Below are 24,387 nucleotides of genomic sequence, written 5' to 3' on the forward strand. Positions count from 1 at the left end.
GTTTGTTTGTTTTACTTTAAATGTGACTTACTCATATTTGTATAGGGAAGACACATGCTATGTTTTATGTTAATTGTCAATTTGACCGAATCTAGAATGCTCTAGGAGATAGGCCTATGGCCACACTTTTGGGACATTATCTTAATGGTGTTAAATTGAGGTGAGAAAAATCCATCTATTGTGAGCAGTACCAATCTCTGGCTAGTATTTTGGACTATGTATGTAGCAGAAGGGAAAAAAAACAATTGCAAGTATGCATTCGTGTCATTTCCTGAGTTTGAAAGCAATGTGATCAGGCTCTTCAATTGCTTGCTGCCTGTGCTAGACTATGCCTTGAAATGTGAACAAGAATTAATCTTTTTTCCCCTTATGATGTCAGAGTATATTTGTCATAGCAGCAGGAAAAGAAACTGAGAGCACAGGCTCTACCATCTCTTTCTTTCTTTTGATTTTGTAGTGCTGGCAATTGAATTTGAGGACCTATCCCCGAGCTAGCTGGCTGCTCAGTTCCTAGAGTCTCTTGAGTTGCAATTTGGGATGAAACTTTAGAGCTAACATACTTGGAAATAAATTTAAATTTAGTAATCTGTCTGTGTCTGTAATGAACAAATAAAGTAATTGATTTTTATAGGAATAAGAGAATTGTATTCATGAAAACAATCACAATCTGGATCAGAATATTGTGTTACCATCACATAAATATATTATGTATAATGTGAAGATGCTAGTATAATATTTCAGGGAGAAAAATGAAGTAACAGTAGGAAAGAAAGAAAGCCAGTTTTAATCCTTATTTCATTTTCAAATAGAAATCAACTGATGACTTTTCTTCTGCTTAAAACAATGATACTATTTGTAAATTTTACTTAAAATATATTGTCTTTCTCCATTTTGTGTGTGTGTGTGTGTGTGTGTGTGTGTGTGTGTGTGTGTGTGTGTGGATGTGGATGTGGATGTGGATGGATGTTTGTGCATGTCCACAAGTGACTGTGCATATGTGTGCTCATATGGAGGCCAAGGAACAACAGTGAATGTCATCACTCGGTATCTTTATAATTTTTACGGATTTTTTTATGCTTTGAGAGTTTCTTACATGAATATAATGAATTTCCATCTTTTCACACCATCCAGATGTACCCAGTCTTGATAATGTTACTTTTTGGGACAGGGCCTCTCCTAGAACCCGTATCTAACTATTCAGCTGGACTACCTAGTCAGTGAGCCCCAGGTACCTGCGGTCTGTCTTCCCAAGACTGATTATGTAGCCAGTCCCTGCCATGCCAGACTTTTTGTTTTGCTTCTTGAAATTCAAACTCAGGCCCTCATGCTTGCTTGCCTAGCCCTTAATGACTGATTGCATTTTCTGAGCCCTGAATTATTTCCTTACTTTTTCCTTCTCCCTTACTAGGAATACCATCTAATGTGAAATTTTGAATATGAAAATGTAATTCACCAGAAGAGCCCAAGCTTTGTCTTTATGATCTTTAATAATGTAAAGAATTGATTGAGAATTCACTACTTTCTGAATAAGATTAATGAAATGTTTCTCTGATTAATTGCAGTGTGAGAAATGGCTTTCATTATAAATTGTACTCTAATTTACAAATAGGATTCATTGGAATGGTTCATAGTTTGAAATATAACATACATTAAATGTCTCTTGAATATAAAGAAGAAAAACTCATAGTATTATTAGATAGTAAGCTCATTAGCTTGTTAATGAAAATGTGTTTAATTTTTGTTGTGTTCCCTTTCTAAAGTAGATTAACTAATATCCTCTTTATCTGGGGTCTTTTCCAGCTTTCCCACATTTTCTTCACTTGGGATTGGAAAGTACTAAGACATTAAGTTATTCAGTCGCTGTGTGTTCCCTCCTTTCTGAAGAATGATGGGTTTGCTGTTACATGGAAGAGGAATGATCCTGAGTCTAATTTTCCTCCTGTTGAAGTTGTCAAGAGCTGAAATACCACTTTCAGGTAAAAACACTGTGTCCAGTCCTGAATATGGAACTTGATGTCTTCTTTTTAAGTAGAACATGTGTGGATTGAGGATGGAGCTTTTCTATCCTATTTCTGAACTGTCATGATGATTCATGACTATACTTTTCTGATTTGGGTTAGGATATTTAGTTGCTGTCATAACTTTTCAACTTAGTTGCTTGGCTTTTTTTGTAACCTTGGTCTTTTACAAAAAATATAACTGAAATAACAGGTGACATTTTGTCATATGTCCAGGATGACCTGGAATATTACATAAAGCTTTTTCTTTTATGTGTTTTGGTTAAATATTTAGGGGGAATTTTGAATTAGAAATTGCCAACATTACAAAAGCTACATCAAAAAGGAATTGAAGGTGGGTGGTGGTGGCGCACGCCTTTAATCCCAGCACTTGGGAGGCAGAGGCAGACAGATCTCTGTGAGTTCGAGGCCAGCCTGGTCTACAGAGTGAAATCCAGGAAAGGCGCAAAGCTACACAGAGAAACCCTGTCTCATAAAACCAAAAAAAAAAAAAAAAAAAAAAAAAAAGGAATTGAACAAGCCTCATTTTCAAAAAGATTTGATTTGTTTTCAAGTATTTGTGTGTGTAGTCAGGTGTGGGTGTGTGCACATGAGTGAATGTGTCCTCGGAGGCCAGAAGAGAGTGTCAGATTCTTCTGGAGCTGGGGTAGCAGGTCTGACACTGGAGCTGGAATCTGAACTTGGATCCTTTGCAAGAGCAGTACAAACTCTTTACTGCTGAGCCATTTCTCCAGCCCCAGAAGCCTCTTGTTCTTTCCCAAAATAATTTGTACTTAAAAATGGGAATGACTGTGGTCAGAAGTTTTCTCCAGTCCCGCCTGGCCCCGTGGTCAGGACATATCTCTCCCACCTGTGGTCCTGAAGCCACTTATAAAATAATCACTCAGAGGCTTACATTACAAACTGTGTGGTCTAATGGCTCAGGCTTCTCATTAGCTAGCTCCTATAACTTAACCTATTTTTAGTAATCCATAAGTTGCCACATGGCTCTGGCTTATGAGTACTTTCACATCTTGCTTCTCCTGGGGGCGGCTCCTGACTCTGCCCTTCCTCTTTACACCATTCTTCTACTCTGCTTGCTCTGCCTATACTTTCTGCCTGGCTACTGGCCAATCAGTGATTTATTTATCAACAAATTGGAGCAACACATATCACACAGCATATAGAAAGACTTCTCATAGCAAATGACAAATTATGAAAACTAACAAAATGTCATGTTAGAGCTCAAAATCATATTACCTAATACTGTCTCCCAATCTAGAGTATTTTAGTGTGAATTATGAATATATGTTTATAATTTCTTGGTAATTGTATGCAAAAGGTTAGTCATCATCAATCATTTTCAACACATTATAATATTGATAGTTTAAAGTAATGCAATTGTGAATGTATTTTATATAATGGTTTGAAATGTGGGATGAAATATAGACAATTGGGGAATTTTTCTAGCTATGAAAAGTCTTTGAAATGTGATTCAAATATTCTTATCATGTATTTCCACCAGAATTCCTTCTGTGTCTACTGTATATAGTGTTGAATGTTATAAGAGTCCTTTTCTGTTTATTAGAATCTGAACATTGAAAATTAACATTATGGATCATGTGAATTCTAAGGAAATTGTACCTCAGACAATTTACTAAATATTTTGAGTACTAATATTAAGGTAAAATTTTCCTTTTGAAGTACTTAGACTCTGTGACTAGAAAGCAAGAAAAACTATTTGTGATGTATTTTAAAATCACCTTTGACAGTCAATCTTAATTACTTTAAGGAAGCTGTTGTCCAATACAACCTTGATTCCCAGGTGAGAATCCACTCTCATATATTCTTAACAAATGATTGAGCCTCTGTTTCTATATTCTCATCTGTTAAGGAAGTTCAGTTTCCTGTTCTGCATGTATGTTTATGTACACATGTACATTTCTTTTAATACGTAGCTGAAATCTTGTAGCTTGTACAAGTTCATCAAAACTCGTCAGTAACCAGCTGAGATTATAAACATCCTCATATTTAGTAGATTCTCCCTTTAAAAGAAATTATGTAGGTTTTTTGTTTTTGTTTTTGTTTTGCCTGCAGGTATGTCTGTGCACCATATGCAAGTCTGGTGCCAAAAGAGGCCTGAAGAAAGCAATAAATTCCCTGGGACTGGAATTAGATGGTTGTGCAACATTTTATATGTTCTGGCTACCAAACCTAGGTCCCCTGGATGGGCAGCAAGTGCTCTTAACTGCTGAGCCATCTTTCCAACCTCATTAAATTCTCTTGTGTAAGAGTGCAGGGCACAGTTAAGAACTGCAAGGATGCATGTGGTATTCCATATTCAAACCTCCGGCCTTCTCTAACAAACACATTCATGCTCCCTGTTTTTGCACTTGTTCTTCAGTGATGAAGGATGCAAACTTTTGTATTAGCTCATGTCACTTAGTATTATTCTGATAGTCCCAGTTATCGCTCATGCTGTAATGTCCTCGGACGATTGTTATAAAATATTAATAGCATGTTTTCAGAGCAACTGAATATTGCCCATTTATTTTGGCACTCTAGAGCTCTCACTAGTAAATGAAACCAAGGCAGGTATCCAATTTGAATGTCAACGAGTCTGGTGTCTCTGTAATTGGCCTAATTATAGAGGAAAGGATTTGTAATGTGGGATATATATTCATACAAACACCCAAAGGTTATTAGCTCCATTCCCTGAATAATTAGTTATTGCAGAGCCTTTACAACCTTAGCAAATTTAAGAAAGAATAATGTTGTAATAAACAAGTTGTTCTCAAGTTATTAGCTGGTATCTTTGGGACTGCTGCGGCTGTCCCTGTATCTACCATTTGTAACTGCAATAGAATTTAAACAGGATGAACTTACAATAAGCTCAATACCCACTTTGCTTAGAAATGGTATTAATCAGAAATGAGCAAATGCCAATAAGTGTGAGGATGCTTTTAGCAAATACTAAAGTGGTGATCAGTATCCACTGGATGAAGTCTGAATTTAAATTATAGTGTGCAACATGATGACAGTGTGGCTTACCACATTTATTGGGCAAAAAGAAAATAAATGCAATTTTAAAATTGAGAAGAGCTTGGGTTATAAAGTCTTAGTAGGCTGTTGATGTGTAAAAGATGGCTTGTGGATGATTCAGGATCTCAGAGATACATTGAGATAGTTTGTGACATCCAAGTGTTTTGAAAATAATATCCCAGTACTAGTTAGTATCACCTTTTACTGTCATTGTCCTCTGTATTGATTCTTTGAAATCCATACTAGAAAAAAATTCTCTTTCCTTAACACAAATGACTGCATGAGCTCTAAGCTGTCCAACACACAAGGTGTATTTCATAGCCATGCACTCATATACTTTCATATATACAGAACAAATTTTCTTAAAATTAAAATTATTGAATCCATAAAACAACTAATGTTATTCTCTTCTTCTAAATAATACTGGCATGCACTGTAAAATAAACACAATATAATTCTGCTGCATTAAAGTGAATAGGTTTTCTTATTTCTCAACTATATCATTGCTTCAGCACATACACTATTTTTACTTGATAGTATATGACTGGCAGACAAATTATGGTTAGTCAGATGTTTACAGGCAGATATTTTTCCCCAAAATGAACAAAATCATCCTGGCCCTTCAAGATAAACTGGCAATATAAATATGATAACTATCAATGACCAAATTTGAGTGTTCAAGTAAAAGTTAGACTTGTAGAAGACTTGTGTCCTCTACTATAAGCCTGAGCCCAAATGATTTCAAACATCAGTGGTTTTTCTGATTAGATCAGTGGCAATATAGAGTGACATTTTTTGATTGCCTGTTGGAAAATGTACAAATATTTGTGAGATCTATACCACTCAGCAAACCCAGGCTTTTTCTAAACACTACTGTGGGCTTGTCTGAAACTCATTCATAGGTTTAAAAAAAAAAAAGTAGGTAAAACTGTACAATATAATTGAATAAGAAGAAGCATACTGGTTAAGTTTTAAATTTCATATTATAATATGTGAGAATAAAATAATAACCAAAATCATCTGACTGGAATGTATAATTTCTCAGTCCTTTTATTTACAGGTTCATAGGAAACTGAATTTGTACATTTTTAATCACACTAGCCTATTACAACATAAAGAATGCAGAAGCAAACATGAGAATCTTGATAGCATCCCTTTAGAAATGATAGATGTGCAGTCATGTAAAATAATACAACCCTACTCCTGATGTTTAGCAATTTTCATAAGATATTGTTTATATAACATATTGTAGGATTAATTTAAAAAATAAGTAAACACATTCAGTTTTCACTTTTTATGTAGTTAAAATTGTTACTTACAATCCAGTTAAACAGGGGCATTTTGGGTGCCTTGTAATTTTAAAGAAGGTGAAGAAATCAAGACCTGGCCCAGTGTCACAGTGTTGAGGGTCGTATCTGTACTTTATGATTAAATAGTGCTCAGTAATCAGTTGCTTGTCTGCAAATTGCATTTCTCAAAAATATATATGCCAAAGTCAGTTTCTCCTACTGATTGCTTTGTAATTCTTTATACATCAATAATATAAATTAACAGTTATCAGAAATGTACTAAAGACTATCTCATGACCAAACTAGTGGGAACTCATGAAAGTTTGATCAATGGCTGTGGAGCCTGCATGGGACTGGACTAGGCCCTATGCATGGCAAGATAGCTGTGTAGCTTGATCTGCTTGGGAGGCCCCCTGGTGGTAGGATCAGAATCCATCCTTGGTGCATGAGCTGGCTTGTGGGGGAGTAGTAAGGGGTAGGTTGGGAGGTGGGAGCTGGGGGTGGGAAGAGGAAAGAGGGGGATCTTTGGTTGGTATATACAATGAATGAAAAAATTTTCTTGATAGAAAAAAAAGTTTTAAAAAGAAAAGAATGTCTCAATTTGAAAATTTCTGAATGCTCACCTGCAATATAGCATTATGTACATCATTATCTATGATCTATTTCAAAACTTAATCCAAGTGCCTGTCTTCAGCATATATGAATACATACACATTTTGTGTAGCCTTATTTTAAACTGATTTTAGAATGGGGAATGACAATTCAAGTTGGAAAGAGAAATAAATGATAAACTCATGAATGGGAAATGCCAAATACCAAGAAAGACTGTAGACAAGTTTTTTTCAACAAGAATAATAAATTGGTATCAGAGAAAAATAGTTTTGCAATAAATATAGAATTCTAACAGATATTAATGAGCCATTAATCAATGGTTCCACACTATGAGGACTGCCACAATCATGCATTGTTTGTAAAATGATTTGAGCATTTATCCCTAGAGTCATTTCCATTATGTCCTTATCTGAAAATTTATCATACATTGATAATCTAATAATGGAAAATCTGTAATGTCCATGATATCTATTGAAATACATATTAACTGGAAAGAGGGATGGAAGATGAACATGTCCTATAATAGAAGAGATATCAAAAAAAAAGGACACAGGATATAAGTAAGGGGAAGATGCTAAATTTGATAATTATGATATCTAAATGGAAGCAGGAAAAATAACAGAGAAAACTTTCCAAATAACAGAAATGTATAAAAATCACCACACATGCCTGCATAAATGGAATGCCAATAATTTCAAAAATAGATATTTTAAAGTTATAACACAATGTTTTCCTTGTGTTTTAAAAAACTCGTATTTGTGAGGTTAATTGAAAGTTATATATGAGGCAATATAAAATGATGGCAGGAGAGTGTTTTCCTTAGATATAACTACGTGTTAAAGAGAAGTAAAATTCTTGGGATAGACTTTTACTTACTATATTAATTACTATTAATCACGATTCTCATTACTATGGTATAGTATTGTTTAAAAAAAGCACCTACGGGAGGGAAAATTTGTTCTGGTTCATGTTTTTTTTTGTTTTTGTTTTTGTTTGTTTGTTTGTTTGTTTTTGAGCTGAGGACCAAACCCAGGGCCTTGTGCTTGCTAGGCAAGCGCTCTACCACTGAGCTAAATCGCCAAACCCCTGGTTCATGTTTTGATGGGATGTCCTCCAATGTGTCAGGGAAGGCAGTGAGAGGCAGACATAGCTGGCCAATTTTCATCCATAGTTAGGAAGCAGAGGGGTGAATGGTATTCAGGTGGTGACTCCATTTTCCAATATCCATGTCTCCAGCCCATTAGATGGTGCTATTCACATTTTGTATTCAGGATGGCTCTCTCCTTCTCATTTAAACTTTTTTGGAAATACCCAGATAGATGCACTCTGTCATGTGTCCCCTGAGCAATTCTAAATTCAGTCAAGTTGACAATGGAGATCAACCATACTTGCTAATGTAGAAAGCACATGTTGTTCTCTATTATTTAATCTTATCCCATTTTGACAACCTCAATTCAAGTATATTGTTTTGATATTCAGTTCAACAGGTTCCAACGATCATAAAGCAGTCATATGTGCAAGTTGCCTTTCCCTTTGATGAGTATTTTCAAATTGAATGTGAAGCTAAAGGAAACCCAGAACCAAAGTAAGTATATCAGTAAATGTATATTGGAGATACATATTTGAAAGATTTTTATTTTATGCTGCTTTAATGTGACTATCATAACTTAGAATACAAATCTGCATATGATTGAAGCACCAAATTTCTGAGTAAATGGTAGTTAAGTCTACTGTTGTGTGATATTTAGATTGCATTCTAAAAATAAGGGTTGTTTTGAATCAGAGGGCAGAGCTAGCCACCAGCTGGCCAAATTAACCATAGAGGTTCTGGAGGACCGAGGAAGTAGCAAGGTCTTAGGGAGGATCTCGCCACCTTTGGATAGAAAAATGGAGAGGTAGGAGGTCACTGGTGCCTGCTCTTCTGCTTCTCTGATCTTTCTGGTTCTTTGCCTGATATCTGACTCCTGGGTTTTTATTGATAAATAATGATTACATTATACATCAGTCTACAAAATCAGAGTATGTTTATGTATGTCACACAAGCTTGTTTGCATTACTACCCATGCAACTATTCATATTGAATAGAATGTATCGTGTACTTTTCTTCTCAAATACAATGCTGAAATATTTTTCTAAAACTATAATGACTTTTTTCCCTACAAATCTACTGTCATTGTTTACAAAGAATTGTCAAAAAAATATGGGAAATGATTTATCAAAAGATTAATCTATAGAGTTTCTTACCACTACATTATTTATGAAAGGAATAGCATTTAAATGGATTAAAAAATGAAATAGCAACCCCATGACAAAAATATGACATGTCATCATAAAATTACTGTTAATATTATTTTAAAACTGACATTTTTAACTGGAAAAATTATGTAGTTAAGATAGAGTCAAATGTGTCACACACTTGAAAATACCAGATAAAAGGGGATTAATGGAATTTGAGTGTGTTTGTAAGTTTCTTCACACAGACATACACATAGAAAAGCACATTATATACTTGTGTTTACTTCACATACTAAAATATAGCAGTGGTCCAGAATTAGCAGTGACCTGCTGCATCTCCAGTGACAGTGCTTGAAGGTAAAGACAGAACTATCCAATACAACCAACCCCCTTTAGTCTAAAGAAGAAAGTTCTAACCTCACATAAAACTATATACAGTAAGAATGATTACCAAGTATTGTCCAGGAGAGGGGAAGGGTAATAACACAAATAAAAATAATACAACCAATAAGAACAACATCAAACAGAGACACATACTAAAATCCAGAGATGTCCAGAACATAGCAATTGTCATGCTACAGAGATTGTGTGTGTGTGTGTGTGTGTGTGTGTGTGCACGTGTGTGTGTGTGTGCACGTGTGTGTGTGTGTGTAGGTATATATATTGGGAAATATTTTTTAAATGCCTTCAATTTAAAGGAGAATAAAACTGCTTTCAATTTTTTATCTCACTTTTCACTGTATTCTCCTAGTTTATAAGATTTCTTGGATTTGTCTTTATACACTGTTAAGGTTTGTTGTATATATTTAAAATTCATAAATTCTATTGGTTTTATCATTTGTGCATTTGTTTACTAAATCTTTTTAAAAAAATAAGTAATGTCACTAATACTTAGGGTATACTTTCTTTATCTTCTAGATTTTCATGGACCAAGGATGATAAGCATTTTGATCTTTCTGACCCCCGGATAATTGTATCTAACAATTCAGGCACATTCAAGATCCCAAATGAGGGACACATCTCTCACTTTCAAGGGAAATACCGCTGTTTTGCATCTAATAAACTAGGAACTGCAATATCAGAAGAAATAGAGTTCATAGTTCCAGGTAAGTGTTCAGATAAAGATTTCATTGAGAGTTGGTCTAGTGAAATATTAAGTGGACATCATTTCATCTAAAGAAATAAATCAGCATGAACTTAATCAGCATATATTTCATTTACTAGAAAAATGGTCCTCAGAGTCTTAATGCTAACAGTCAGATATCGCGAGAAAGCACAATTACACTGTGTTTCAGTTATGTTCTATCTAACAAGTAAAAAAAGTCATTATTGTCCATATATGATGATGATTAAATCTATTAGTAGCTAGATTAAGCTCGGTATTTAATAACAGATAATCTCAGAGCTTCTACATTAACACAAAGACACTCTTTGATAGCACAATTTAGTGTAGTTCTGCCAGGTTTCAGAACCCATATTCTTCATGTAGCCTTCCTGTGGATCTAGGGTGATATAGCTCATAAAAATGCAGCCAATCAAAAGAGTCTATGACAAAAGCATAAATAGCTATTTATAGAACACAAATGATTCTAGAAAGAGTGTCTAGGCAATTCTTTCACCTACTGCCAGATGGAGAAAACCTAGCTGCATAATCCCAGTTAAACAAAGTCATTCCAAGTTTAATCTAGCTACTAATAGATTTAATCATCATCATATATGGGTAGGGCCAGCAACTTGTGGTGTAGACAATAGGAAGAAATCATGACAAACTGTAAATTCTTTGCAGTTAAGACTGTCATTTTCTAAAATAATCATTGATTTCTGGTTATAATCATTAACATAGCTTACCTATGTGCATGAAATACCCACTCACTTATTTTCCCTGACCTATGGTTCCTAACTTTATACAACTCTTACCCAAACTTTATAGAGTAAATTCTTACATGTGAAAATTTAAATTAGCCTCTTTGACAATTTCTTATTGTAGAATCTTATAAACATAAAGAACTTAAGGAGTGTCCTAGACCTGGTAGAATTTGGATCCCTGCTAAGACAAAATATACACAAATGTTAAAGTAACAAATGGTGACAAAGTATTTTTTGATAGTTGAGCGAGAGTACTGTATATAAATTGTTAACTCCTTATAAAATTCTAAAATATTAAATAGTGAGCAAATTTGTACTCTTATGATTATGGTATTCACATTCAAATTTATAATGACACTGAAAATACAGATAAAATGAATGATTATCAGACCATATTGTATAAAGAAAAAGGGAGAAAGTAAGGTTATGGAAAAGAGTGAAGTAAAACAGGAATAAATCAAAATGTAAATCTAAGTACATGCCAAATTAAAGATAAGAGTAGTTTTAAAATGCCAGAAAATATCTAAACCATAGAGATTCCAACTTTTAAAACAACAGGAAATGAAGAAATTATCATATCTAAGGTGTTTAAATGAACATAGGTTAACAACAGTCAAAACTCACCTTATTTTCAAGAGCCTTTCTAGAAATTAAGTAAGTAAGCATATATGATATTGAAATATGGGAGGTGATAATAATAGACCTACAAAGGGGAATAGATAAATATGTCATAATAACACCATTGTGTGGTAACTCAAGCCAAAAAGAGCATTACTAAGGATGTACAAGACTTAAGTCACACAGGTATAAACTGCAGCTAATGAACATGTATGGGATATCATACCTAAACTGTGGAAAGAATTATTTCATGTTTTGGGGAAGAAATGGTAAAATTGGTGATCTGTTGAGCTATAAAGAGAATATAATCAAAATGTAATTGAACCAGAAACCAATGACAAAGCTACAGTAAAATTCTCCTACTTTTGAAAACTAAACAATATATTTCTAACTCACACATAAAATAAGAAATGTTAGGGAAAATGGTGAAAATGATGGTTTGGAAGAGTCTGCTTGAGATATATTGTTACCATGACAGCGCTATTTAGAGAAATATTCAATGTCTTTCAAACTGATCTGAGAAGGAACAATAATAGACATTAATGATAGAGGCTTATTATGTAACATAGCTTTAGAATGAAGATGAATGAATTAACTTAAGGGAAGAGAGGTTGTGTGTGTGTGTGTGTGTGTGTATATGTGAGAGTGTGTGTGTGTGTGTAAAACTAATTCTAATGGTGTCCAGCATTTACTATGAGACACATTCATCATTACTAAAGAGGAAAACTGGATCTGAAGAGATGGTTTAGTCAGCAAAGTGCTTTCCGTGTGAGCATGAGAACCTCTGTTTGAGCCCCACAATGTAGGAAGCTGCCATCACTGTAGCTTGTGCCTGTAATGTCAGTGCCATAGTAAGGACAGAAAAACAGACAGTTCATGGTCTAGCCAGTCTAGTTCAGTGAGAGAACCTGTCTCAAAAAGTATTGTGGAGTGCTATCAAGAAAGACACTAAATTATCTTTGGCACACACACACACACACACACACACACACACACACACACACACTGTGAACACAGAAATTGTGACATGATCTAGATAAAGAGAGACTGAAAAAAAATTTTATGGGCCAGAAGACTTAACAGAGTTAAAATGTCCATCCGTCTTTAATTGACACAGACTAGTTTTTCTCAGAATTCTTGTTTATCTGCCTGTATGTTTATGGAATGTGAGCAGATGAATGAAAAATATATAGAATACAAAGAACAATTTGAAAATACTAAAGGATTAATGTAGCAAAGACTTGGCTTCTCAGAAAATCAGGCCTCAGTATAACCATAAATAATTAGGTCAGTGTGGTTTTGAGTGGGATTAAGCAAGCTGAATTGGCCATGTGAAAGTTTGATAAGCCCAGAGACAATTCATACTTACTAGAACAAAAACAGTGAGAAGTTGAGTTCTTCCCTCAACCTTTCTCTCATTCTTCCACCTCTCCTCATTCTCCCTTCCGTCTTTCTCCCTCCTTTTCCTTTCCTCCCTCCCTCCTTCCCTCTTTTCCTCTGGCCCTCTATCTCTCTCCACCCCCTCCCCTCCCTCTATCCCCTCTCCCACCCTTGTCCTTCTTACCCTTCCTTCCCCATCCTTCCCTTACTTCCTCCCCTCCCCCCCACTCAAGCACTAGCTGAAATGTAATCATTGCTAGTGGACCTTCAGGGCCCATGCATTGGGCTTTCTAGCTAGTTGTGCATCTTAACTCTTCTGAGTATTCTGGGTGTGTTCATGGCTTAACTACTAACAGAAAAAAAAAAAACTTCTTAAAATTTGATAAAAAAAAAAAAATGAGAAGCAAATTATAGAAATTTGGAGATGGCGTATATTTGTTACTTTAGTGAAAATCTTGTAACAGTCTATTCAGAGATCAATAGTTTTTATTCAGTCTGAGATAATTGAAACAAGGGTTTTAAGTTCCTGAATTTTTAAAGAGAAAATGAAATGACTTGGTTTTGTGAAGGCAATATTCATCATTCTGGATTTGGCTGAGATCTGTTTACAGCTTCATTCCTTTGATAGGTGTATGGAGTAGGCTCCTTCCTTCCTTCCTTCTTTCTTTTCTTTTCTTTTCCTTTCTTTTCTTTTCTTTTCTTTTCTTTATTTCTTTTCATTGATGTTAGCTTCAGTTTAGAGTTCTGTATTCCTGTTAAACAGAGTAAATTTACAAGTAGAAAAGAGACAACAGTGTAGCAGCCCAAGGGAAGGAAGAGCACATGTGACTCTCTTTAGTGTCCCCTCTCCTGTTACTGCTTCACCTTAAGACATAGGTACAATGAAGACACATTTCAGTCATTTATCTTAGGATGTTTTATCCCCACCTCCTTAAAGATGTTCTGCCCAGGTGTATGTGATTTTCCCCCTCACAACAGGAATTGGGGAAACCAGCAGGTGTATGTGTTGCTTTATAAACATGTATCTCTTTGTACATATGTATCATGCAGAGACATGGGAAATATAACAATTCACCTGTAGTGGAATGTACTATTGCAAAGACTTGGATCTTGCATCACAGGGGAAGTTTATTCTAGAGCCAGTTCTGACTGACCATAGCTTGACAACACAGATCCAGGTTGCCCCAAATAGCACATTGTAGTCTGGCAAAAGTTGATGATATTTTTATGGTAATGAAACAAAGAAAGTCACAAATCAAGGAATTTAGAGAACATGTTGGTGGGCACATCAGGCAGGTAGGTTACAGTGCAGTGAGAAAATCTCTGCTACAGACATGAGATATTGTCTGATGTCATTCATAGGCGTTAATTTGAAGAGTGCTAGCGATCTTTTTATATATTTTATAAGAATTTTTGTAATGGTCACAGAATGTTAGAGGTAATACAGAGGTGGGCAATGAATGGATATTGAAGAGGCTAAATATAATTTAGCTCTGGACTTGCAATATTCCCATTCTCCAAAGTCACTCAAGTTCTGTCAGTTAGTCATCCTCGTGGAATATTTAACACAAGTTTAACTTTTGGGGGGAGGTGGAGATTCAGTGTGTAATATAAATAAATTGTCATATAAAGCTTGCAGAAACTATGTCTTAGCAATATAAAGGATCAAGAATACTTGGAGTTATAAAAACAAATCTTATAGAAATGTGTATGGTGTGATCTTATTTTAGTTTAAAGTCTGTAAACCCACATGAAATATTGATTAGGAATAAAATTTTACTTGGAAAATTTTTAATGAATAACAAGGGACTACTAAACAGAGTATTGAAGATAATAATTGCCATCAGCGGAGCTGAAAGAGACTGGGGTCAGCACCATGTAGAAGATGATAATGTTCTTGGTGAAGTGGACAGTGTGCAAAAGGGTTTCCATTGTGTATCTTTCTTCCTTTTTATCATCTGAGTTTATTTCATTAAAGGTCTCTTTATGTATTTAGAACAAACCTACCTGTGATGTGGTAGTGCTGCTGAAGTGACTATCCTAGGTTTGGGCTGAAACAACAGAAGTAATGGACAGAGCAGTGATGTATAGACTTTGACACTTCATTTTGGAATTAATTTGAAATGACATTTAGTTAGAAATGTCTATAAATTTTGGATCAGAAAATATTGCCATGAACATTATGACTGAAAGTCAAGAAACTACTTAATAAATAGCCTTCTCTAATCTTGGCTTCTGCTCCTTTGGATCCAGAAAGAATATATTCAAAATAAAATTTACATTTTCCAAATATACACTGATTTTTCTTTGCCTGGGGACTGCTTTATGTATGTTTTCATAAATCTATGCCTCTATTATACATATTTTAACTGAAATGAGGTTAGAAATATAGGATGAAAGAGAGATTAAATCTATATCGTAAAAGACAAGGTTTGGGGGTGGTTCTTAACCTGAATTCAAGTGGTTGCTATGGAGACAGACAAAATGGCAATAGCTAGACTCACTGCAGGAGAGAAATGAGGCAGTTGCATATAGGATACAATTAACAGGTTTTAAAAATATTTTCTCTCATTACCTAAGCATTATCAGTGAAATGATGGTAGTATGAGGATAATTCTTGTCAAAATATGACAATGTTGCAGTTAAGAGGTGATGCATCAAAGATCAGGGCTTTAATGTAGGTAATTGCTCTTTCTTTGCTGCGGCAGAAACAAGTACAAAGAATTAAATTCCTTACAAATAGTTTCTATGCTGTCTTGAAAATACTTCATCATCTGACCTCCACTCCTGTCCTTTGGAGTTCATAAATAGGACCATTTCAAGCTTCCTCACTGAACAATGGATTTTCTCTTAAGCTGCAGGGAATTGTTTTTATTTTCATATTAATGGAAACTTGATGGTTCTAGTTTTAGGGTTTGCCTCTCTCAGTTATTAAGTTGCTATTTAGTATAAAGAAGATTTTATTCACAATGCTTGGTTTTCTATTTTTATTGCATCATAGTTGAGTTTGTTAGGGAGTGGATAAGAGGAAAAGAGCAACAAATAGATTGCATCAGTTATGCATGCTTGACCAATCTTTTCACTAAATGGTATATCTATGGCATAGGGTCTCAGTCAGTGAATTAGTCAACAAGTCATTACTAGGTTCCCTTCCTGTTCTAGCCATTTTTCTAGTTGTATTTATCAGCTTTCTGCCACTATAGCAAAATCTCTGAGAAAAATCAGTTTATAAAGATAAAAATGTTAATTTGGTTCACAATTTGTATTGTACAGTGCTTGATGGGATGGCCTTATACTTTGGGCCAGATTATTGGAAACCCATTGTGATGGGAACATGAGGAAGAATAAAATCTGCCTACATTATGATCTAGGGAGCAAGGAGAAAGAGAAAGGATCACAGTTCCAAAATTCTCTTCAAGATCACAGTCCCTATAACCTGACAATTTACCATTAAGCCTCACCTCTCTAAAGTTCTAGCATCTCCCAGTAGAGATCATGGAGACTTAGCTTTGAACACATGGGCATTTGGGGGATGCTTCCCTGAACCTTAGCATTAGTGACTTGGAGAGCACAGCAAACCAAACAAGAATATCTACATCCTGTGGCTGTGACTGGGTTATGTGTAGAGAGGGAAACTCCTTTTCCTTCTTTTTATTCATCAGAGTTTAAACTGCAGATATAAATGCCTATACTTTGGCTGCCTAATACTAAACATCCTTCAGGTTGCTGATGAGCTTTCTCCATATGCTTTCCTGATCTGTCATAGCCTGTACTAAATTTTCTGCTTTGTGCTTTTGAGTTTGTAAGCTATCATTTGCATATGTTCTAATTACTTTAAATGGAAAAATCATAATATAATATTAAAACAGTTTCAATATTCCCCAGTTTATTCTAGAGAACCTTCTAGACCAGTGGTTCTCAACCTTCCTAATGCTGTGACTCCTTAATCCAGTTCCTCATGCTGTGGTGACCCCACAACCATAAAATTATTTCATTGCAACTTCATAACTGTAATTTTGCTACTGTTATGAATCATAATGTAAATATCTGCTATGAGACACCCCCCCCTTAGGGAGTCGTGACCCACATGTTGAGAACCTCTACTCTAGACAGCCAATTTTTGTCAGATGTTTTCTCTGCTCAGCAAGAAGAGATTTTTTTTTTTCTCTGAATGTTGGGAAAATTTAAGTGAACATAGAAAAGAGTAGCTCACATTTGTAAGTGTATTCTGGAGATTAGTAGATTGTGCTGAATGATGGACATGAAGAGGACCCATCAGGGGATCATGCAGAGTGGGAAGTCACTAAGTGCTTCAATTGCTGGTGCCAATAGATTTTCAGTATTGTCATGTAGAAAGGAGGTTGATTTCATCCACACTGGGTGATGGGATTTCTGAACGCATTTTAAGCCTTGTTTAGGTGGACAGTGATGAGTAGGTGGATTCTGATCCTTTGCAGGAAGACCACTCAGGGTCAAGTCTAATCTGAATGATTGTGTTTTGGTGAAGATGGAGGGCTCCTTAGAACTTGAGAGCAAACAAAAGGGATGGAATTGCCTCACATGAGCACCACCTATTACTTAAGACTAAACATATTGTATTCGTCCTCAATAAATAATTCCGTGGTTATTACCAGTGAACTAAAAGCCAGTCAATCACTTTCAGAGTGGTTTTCCATAGAATCATTTCTCTGTCTGACTTAAAATTGGCTCCATGTCTGTTGCTGAGTTATATAATTTAATTTACCACAGTGTTGTGCTGGTTAGTTTTCATCATAAACTTTACACAGCTTACAGTCATCTGGGAAGGAAAAACTACAATTGAGCGATTGCTCTGATCAGATTGGCCTGTGGCCATGTCCTTGAGAGGCTGTTTTGAATTATGATAGCTGAAGGGAGATGCAACCTGCTGTGGGTAACTCCACCCGTCGGCTGGTCTAGGCTATATAAGAAAGCTAGCTGAGCATGAGCAAGAGGTAAACTAATCAGCAGCATCCCTCTTGGTTTCTAATGTAGTTCCTGCTTGAATTCCTGGTCTCACTTCTCCCAGTAATGGACTGTGACCTGCAAGTATAATCCCAATAAACGCTCTCCTCCCCCGGGTTGCTTTGGTTCATGACATTTATTACAGTAACAGAAAACAACAGAGAATGTAAATGTTAAATGTTCATGCACTTCTACAGTGAAGACTAAAAGATTCAAGGTCACCAAAAAATGAAACAACCCAGAATAATTAATCTTGTTTCTAATATTTCCTCTGAGACCTTAAATTAGAGGATATAATCTTCCTTGTATCCTGATACTAATTTCATCTTTAGTTAAAAATTGTTCTGAAGATTTACAGCATGTGTTTAAGGGCTTGGAAGACTTATAAATTATTTTTTCTTTTCCATTATGTTATGGATGGATTAGATGCTCACTACATTTTACAGTTTGGGAACTGGAATTTCATAATCTAGATTTAATTAATGTAAGGATGCTAGCATTTCACTGACTATATTATCTGTCTGAATTATTAGACTTTTCTGCATGCTTTGAGGGAGCAGATTTCCAACTAATGATTCATATATCTTATTAATTATCCACTTTTAGCAAGCTGGGTATTCACATTAAGCACTGGATTGTTTGCATATTAGATAAAAAATAATATACCCATTCATTTTTCCTATGTGTGTTTCTCTTCCCATATTGTTGTTTGGTTCTGAGTGTAAACAGATTCATCAAAACCCAAACATGGCTAACTTCCATACCAGTGTACACTTGGCCTCAGTGTGGCAATTGACACCAAATAAATGGTTAGAATTTCAAGTTTGAGTATGTAATACATTTATTAATTTTGCATATGGGTAAGGTGTGTAGCTGGAGTTTTTCTCTCCAGCTCCCGCCAAGCCCCCACAGTCCCACAGTCCACTTATAAAATAATCACTCGGATGCTTATATTACTTATAATCTGTATGGCCATGGCAGGCTTCTTGTTATCTACTTCTTCTATCTTAAATTAACCCATTTCTATTAATCTATACTTTGCCACATGGCTCGTGGCTTACCAGTACCTTACATCTTCCTTTTCATGGTGGCGTCTGGCAGTGTCTCTCTCACTCAGCCTTCCACTTCCAAGTATTCTCCTCTCTCCTTGTCCCACCCATACTTCATGCCTGGCTACTGGCCAAGCAGTGTTTTATTTATTAACCAATCACAGCAACACATTTGACATACAGAACATCCCATGACACTTCCCCTTTTCTTTTTTTCAAAAAGGAAGGTTTTAACTTTCACGTAGTAAAATTACAGATAACAAAACAATTATCAAGAAAGAATTACAGTTATAATATCTAGTCTATTTATAATAACTAGTCTATTTGGCAAAATTAAAGAAGATATCCTATCTATCCTATATTTGTGAGTCTAAGGTTTCATATCTAACATATCTTTTATCATAACTAAGGAAAATTATAACTATCTCTAGTCTTCCACTACATCAAAGACCTCAGAAGGATATAACATTATCTGAGAAACAGGAGAAGGATGCAAGCAACTTTCAGGAGTCTTGTGACAGTAGATAGAGACATCTGGCAGCCTGGACAGTCACCTAATGTCCCTTTGTAAAGTTGGGGCATCTGTCTTCAGCCCACAGGGCTAGAGTCTCTCAGTCACTTCTCTCTGTGTCCTGTAGAATGTGTGGCAGTTTCCTCTGCTAAGCAGGAACCTGAAGGACCATTTTGCCAAGCAAAGTTCAGTGGTCACCTTCCTATGGCTCCTGCATGTCCAGTCGATCAAGCAGTCTAGGCAAGAACAGTTTCTTGCCCAAATGGCTTTTTTTGCCAAGAAGAAGATAAACTCTATATAGAGTGTCTTCAATGCCCATCCTCTTCTCTGAAGTAAATTGGTGCTGCCAGGAGCAGACATGGCTCATTGTCCAGAAAGTCTAAATTTTTAAAACATTTTAAATGCCATATTCTCTAGGTCTTTGAAGTGTTTGAAGATTACCTATCTATCTGAAATATATCTATGTATACCTAGAAAACATGACTGTAAATTTGACTATCATAGAAGACTAATTATTATTAATTTGTATTTCTTAATTATCCATTATAATCTAAATGAGTTACATAAACATAATACCTCAAACAAGAGTATAAATATATATATATATATATATAATAACAAAATTAATTTTAAATTTGCATCAATAAACTAAAATCCATAGCAATGTAAAACATTTTTAAACAAGTTGTTGCTCTTTAAAAGTAGGTTCATTAATCTACCCTTTCATCCTATTATAACTATATCAGGTTTGCTTCCTGTCAATCAATGCCACAGCTTTGGCTGGCATATTATTTTATCCTTGGGGTGCTGTGAAGTACTAAGCAAGCTTTCTGTCTTTTATTAGGAATTTCATGGTACCTTCAGCAAAATCATGGTTTGAGGATAGCTGTAATTCACATATCTTGCCACTGTCTAAAAAAAAAAAAAAAATCTGACATAAGTGTAGTGACCAAGAGGTAATGAAGGTGTATATGGCATATGGCTGAAAGGGTAGATATTGAAGCTTTCCTGCCTGTCTTGCTGTGGTTCTCTAATAGACTACTGCCTCCTACAATACTTGGCTTGGAAAACTCCTTGAATTTAGATAAAAGACAATTCCGTATGAACAGCTGTAAACCTGGAAACATCAAAATGTCAGCTAATTGTCCTGAAGACTGAGAATGGAATGGGGCTAAAGTGCTCTATGATACATACAGAGGAAATGGACAGCAGTTCTCAAAATAAATTTTGTAGAGACTGGCAAGATATGTGCAATATTGAGATTTTTAAAAAAGAAATGCCTTAGATTTCTAGAAAATATGGTATTATTTTGTGAATCATGCTTAAGTATAAAAAAATGTAGAACACATATTTTTTTAAAAATCTCAATCGGGCCAGGACTGTTGGTAGATGTCATCCTCTAACCATTGTCCTGCATCAGAACCTGTGTGAATCTACCGATCAAAGTCTCCCCCTGTGGAGTTGGAAGAAAGCTATATAATGATCAGGAAGAATACATTTTAATATCCATAGAAGTATAAATATTTTATATGAACTTGGAGTATTGGTGTTGGCTGCCAGTCATGTGAGGTTCTGACGTGCATTCTTTTCGTACTTGGCTCCTTGGGAAACTGATTCCAGCATAGAGAGGAAACAATAGAGTGAATTATTGGAAACCCTCCTTTCCAACAGCAGCTCTATCTCATTTAAAATTGCATATATTTGAGTGATCCCAAGATGGATGGCTCTCTTGTAATTTAGAGTGGTCAAATTTGCTCTTCGTTGTATTTCCCTTTTCTTCGTTTAGCTTTGATTTATTTGTTTGTTTAGTATAGCTTATTATCTGAATAGAGTAATTGCCAATCATGTTTACTGCCTTTGTGATAAACCCAGAGCTAAGCAACACGAAACTAACAAAGGAAATCACAGTGTTTGAACAAAGATGCTATCATGTCTGTGGGAACTAAAATGATTTTGTTGAAAATATTTTCTGGGCATTTGAGCTAAGATTTTTTGTATCCTCTATTTCTATTATTCTTAAGTTTAGTCTTTTCATGGTGCCCAGAATTCCTGAATATTTTGTGTCAGGATTTTTTTAGACTTAACATTTTCTTTGACTGATGTATCCATTTCTTTTATTAAATCTTCAATGCCTGAGAATATCTCTTCAATCTCCTGTATACTGTTGGTAAAGCTTTCTCCCATAGCTCCTGTTCAAAATCCTAAATTTAGTTTCCAGAATTACCTTTGCTTGTTTTCTTTATTAATTTTATTTTCATTTTCTGGTCTTGAACAGTTTTATTCATTTCTGTCAACTGATTGTTTATGTTTACTTGGATTTCTTTAAGAGATGTATTCATTTCCTCTAGCTTTTTCTTTGTGTTATCGTGGCTTCCTTTAACAATTTATTTTAAGAATTTTAAGTATTTATTCATGTATATGTTTCCTGGATTTCTTTAAGGTATTTACTAATTTCCTTTTTAAGAACCTCTATCATCTCTATACACTTGGTTTTAAGGTTTTTTATTTTTCTTGTGTTTCAGCTATGTTGACATATTTGGGGCCTGATGTGGTAGGATAGCTGGGCTCTAGTAAAGACATATTTCCCTGCCTGTTACTGTATTTTTTTTATGCTGATGTCTGTGGTGGGTATTGTGTTCCCTGAAATATTGTGTGTTCCCCAAAATAAACGTATCTGGGGTCAGAGAACAGACAGCCACAAGAACAAAGCCAAAAATGGTGGCTAGAAAATGGGAAGAGTAAGCTATAGCAGAAGTTGGGCAGTGGTGGTGCACGCCTTTAATCCCAGCACTTGGGAGGCAGAGCTAGCCAGACCTCAAGTTCAAGGCCACTTTAGAAACAGCTAAGCATGGTGACCACACCTTTAATCCCAGAAACCCAACCTTTAATCCCAGGGAGTGAGGGCCAAAAGGAAAGGTAACTAAGGCATGAGGACCAGGAACTAAGTAAGTAAAGCATGTAGTTAGTTAAGCAATTGGTTGGTTAAGCATTCAGGCTTTGGAGCAACACAGTTCAGCTGAGATTCATGTGGAGGAGGACTCAGAAGCTTCCAGCCTGAGGAAAAAGGATCACCTGAGAGGAACTAGCAAGGTGAGATAGCCGTGGCTTGTTTTGTGTCTCTGATCTTCCAGCAATCACTCCAATAACTGGCCTCAGGTTTGATTTTAAGATTCATGCTACAGATGTCCAGGCATCTGGATCCGGTATTGTTCTAGGTCTAGGTGATGATTTCTGGATTTGTTCTTGTTGGGTGTATTTTGTTTCTTGGTTTCTCTTTCCTCCCTGGATTTTTAGAGAGTGTGATGGCTGTGTGTTGCCTGTTTTTTTGGCCCTGCTTGGGTGGCATGTTGACAGGGAATGCCTGCTGGTATTGGAGGTTGGGATACTGGGATAAACTTGGGGAAAGAATGTTGGAGGAGAAGGTATTTGTGATCTCTTGGGAATGGGTTCAGATAGAAAAGGGAAACAGCAGATTTCCTGCTACAGAATTGGGAATGAAGCTGGTGGGGGTGGGCTTGGGACAGTTGGATCTTAGGAACAATATGGAAATTGTGGGTCTGCCTTCTGCCTACTTTTGGCATAGGAGAGGTGTCCCTTGGCTTAGCAGGGCATGCCTGCTGTGGTTGGGGTCTGGGAGAAAGGTAGGAGTTGGGGAGGAAAATTAGAAGGGGCAACATCTGTGGGAACTATGGGAGATGAGAGTGGGCTAGGCTGCCAAGGATGTTCTGCTATAGCTGTTTCTGCTGTAGAGATGGGGATGGGACCCAGGGATTGGTTCTGAAAGAAAAGAGACCATCTGGGGGCAGCCTCATCTTGCCATATTCTTAATAGTGTTTGCATCTGTAGGATAGATATGAGAAAAAGAACATGGAATGCTGAATTTCTTACTTGTTCATTTTTTATGACAAAATGTCATTGGTGATTAATAACATAGAAAATATTAATGTTACATTAAAAGTTAATATTTTATGTCTCATGGTGATCATTTTATCAGGCGTTCCAAAATTTCCAAAAGAAAAAATTGAACCCATGGATGTGGAAGAAGGGGATTCCATTGTCCTACCCTGCAACCCTCCCAAAGGCCTCCCACCTTTGCATATCTATTGGATGAATATTGGTAAGTAGTGTTCTAGTCCATCATTCTGGGTCACCTTAATTCCATGTACTATGTAAGTAACACAATGAAAACATCCACTCATATGTGATTGACTATCCTGTAGAATCAAATAGATTTCAAAATTAGATACATGTGAAATTCCATCCTTTTTCCTGAGTATAAACTGGAATGTCTTCATATAATGAAGACACTAGAAAATCATTACATTCCTTGACTTATAGTATTTGGAGTGAAAGTATTCATATGATAAGACATACCTGTGAAAAACCTTCCTTCCACAGTCCTTATCTTTGGAACACAGGCTAAGGTAGAGTTGAAGAGTCTTGGGTTTGTTGTTTGTTTAGTATTACAGTTTCATCTTAGTTCTATCTGATAAAATCAATGGCCTATAAAAATGCAGTGTCAGCCTGTGGATTTCATCTTCCAAAATGCTTTAGTGGTTCCTGAAACCTCTTTTTACAAAGCCTCATATGTCACATGCATCATAACAGCCCTCTGGGTGTTTTCCCATTGTGTTACGTAGGAAATCATATTTGTAAAGCAACCAGAGGAGAATTAGTGAAGCTACACTTGGCTGCAGCCAAAATTTGAATCCTTCACTCATCTTAGAATTACACAGCTGCACTCAGTGCAGGGTGATTGGTGCTCAAACAAAACTTTTGAGGAGCACAGTTTCAGAGAAATATCA

The 24,387-nt window shown here is 35.8% G+C and overlaps 1 protein-coding gene across 5 annotated transcripts in view; it reads left to right on the forward strand.

Annotated features, from left to right (window-relative positions):
- Chl1 (cell adhesion molecule L1 like) overlaps window positions 1-24,387 on the forward strand; it is a 205,070-nt gene that overhangs the window by 115,981 nt on the left and 64,702 nt on the right. For all 5 annotated transcript variants that reach the window (XM_036181195.1, XM_036181199.1, XM_036181198.1 and 2 more), the window contains exons 3-6: window positions 1,801-1,976; window positions 8,420-8,525; window positions 10,094-10,281; window positions 23,577-23,699. In XM_036181195.1, coding sequence (XP_036037088.1) covers window positions 1,886-1,976; window positions 8,420-8,525; window positions 10,094-10,281; window positions 23,577-23,699 — 508 coding nt within the window. In that variant the 5' untranslated portion in view covers window positions 1,801-1,885. The remainder of the gene's footprint in view (window positions 1-1,800; window positions 1,977-8,419; window positions 8,526-10,093; window positions 10,282-23,576; window positions 23,700-24,387) is intronic.

The sequence above is a fragment of the Onychomys torridus genome, chromosome 3 (assembly GCF_903995425.1).
Source record: "Onychomys torridus chromosome 3, mOncTor1.1, whole genome shotgun sequence".
Classification (NCBI taxonomy): Eukaryota; Metazoa; Chordata; class Mammalia; order Rodentia; family Cricetidae; genus Onychomys; species Onychomys torridus.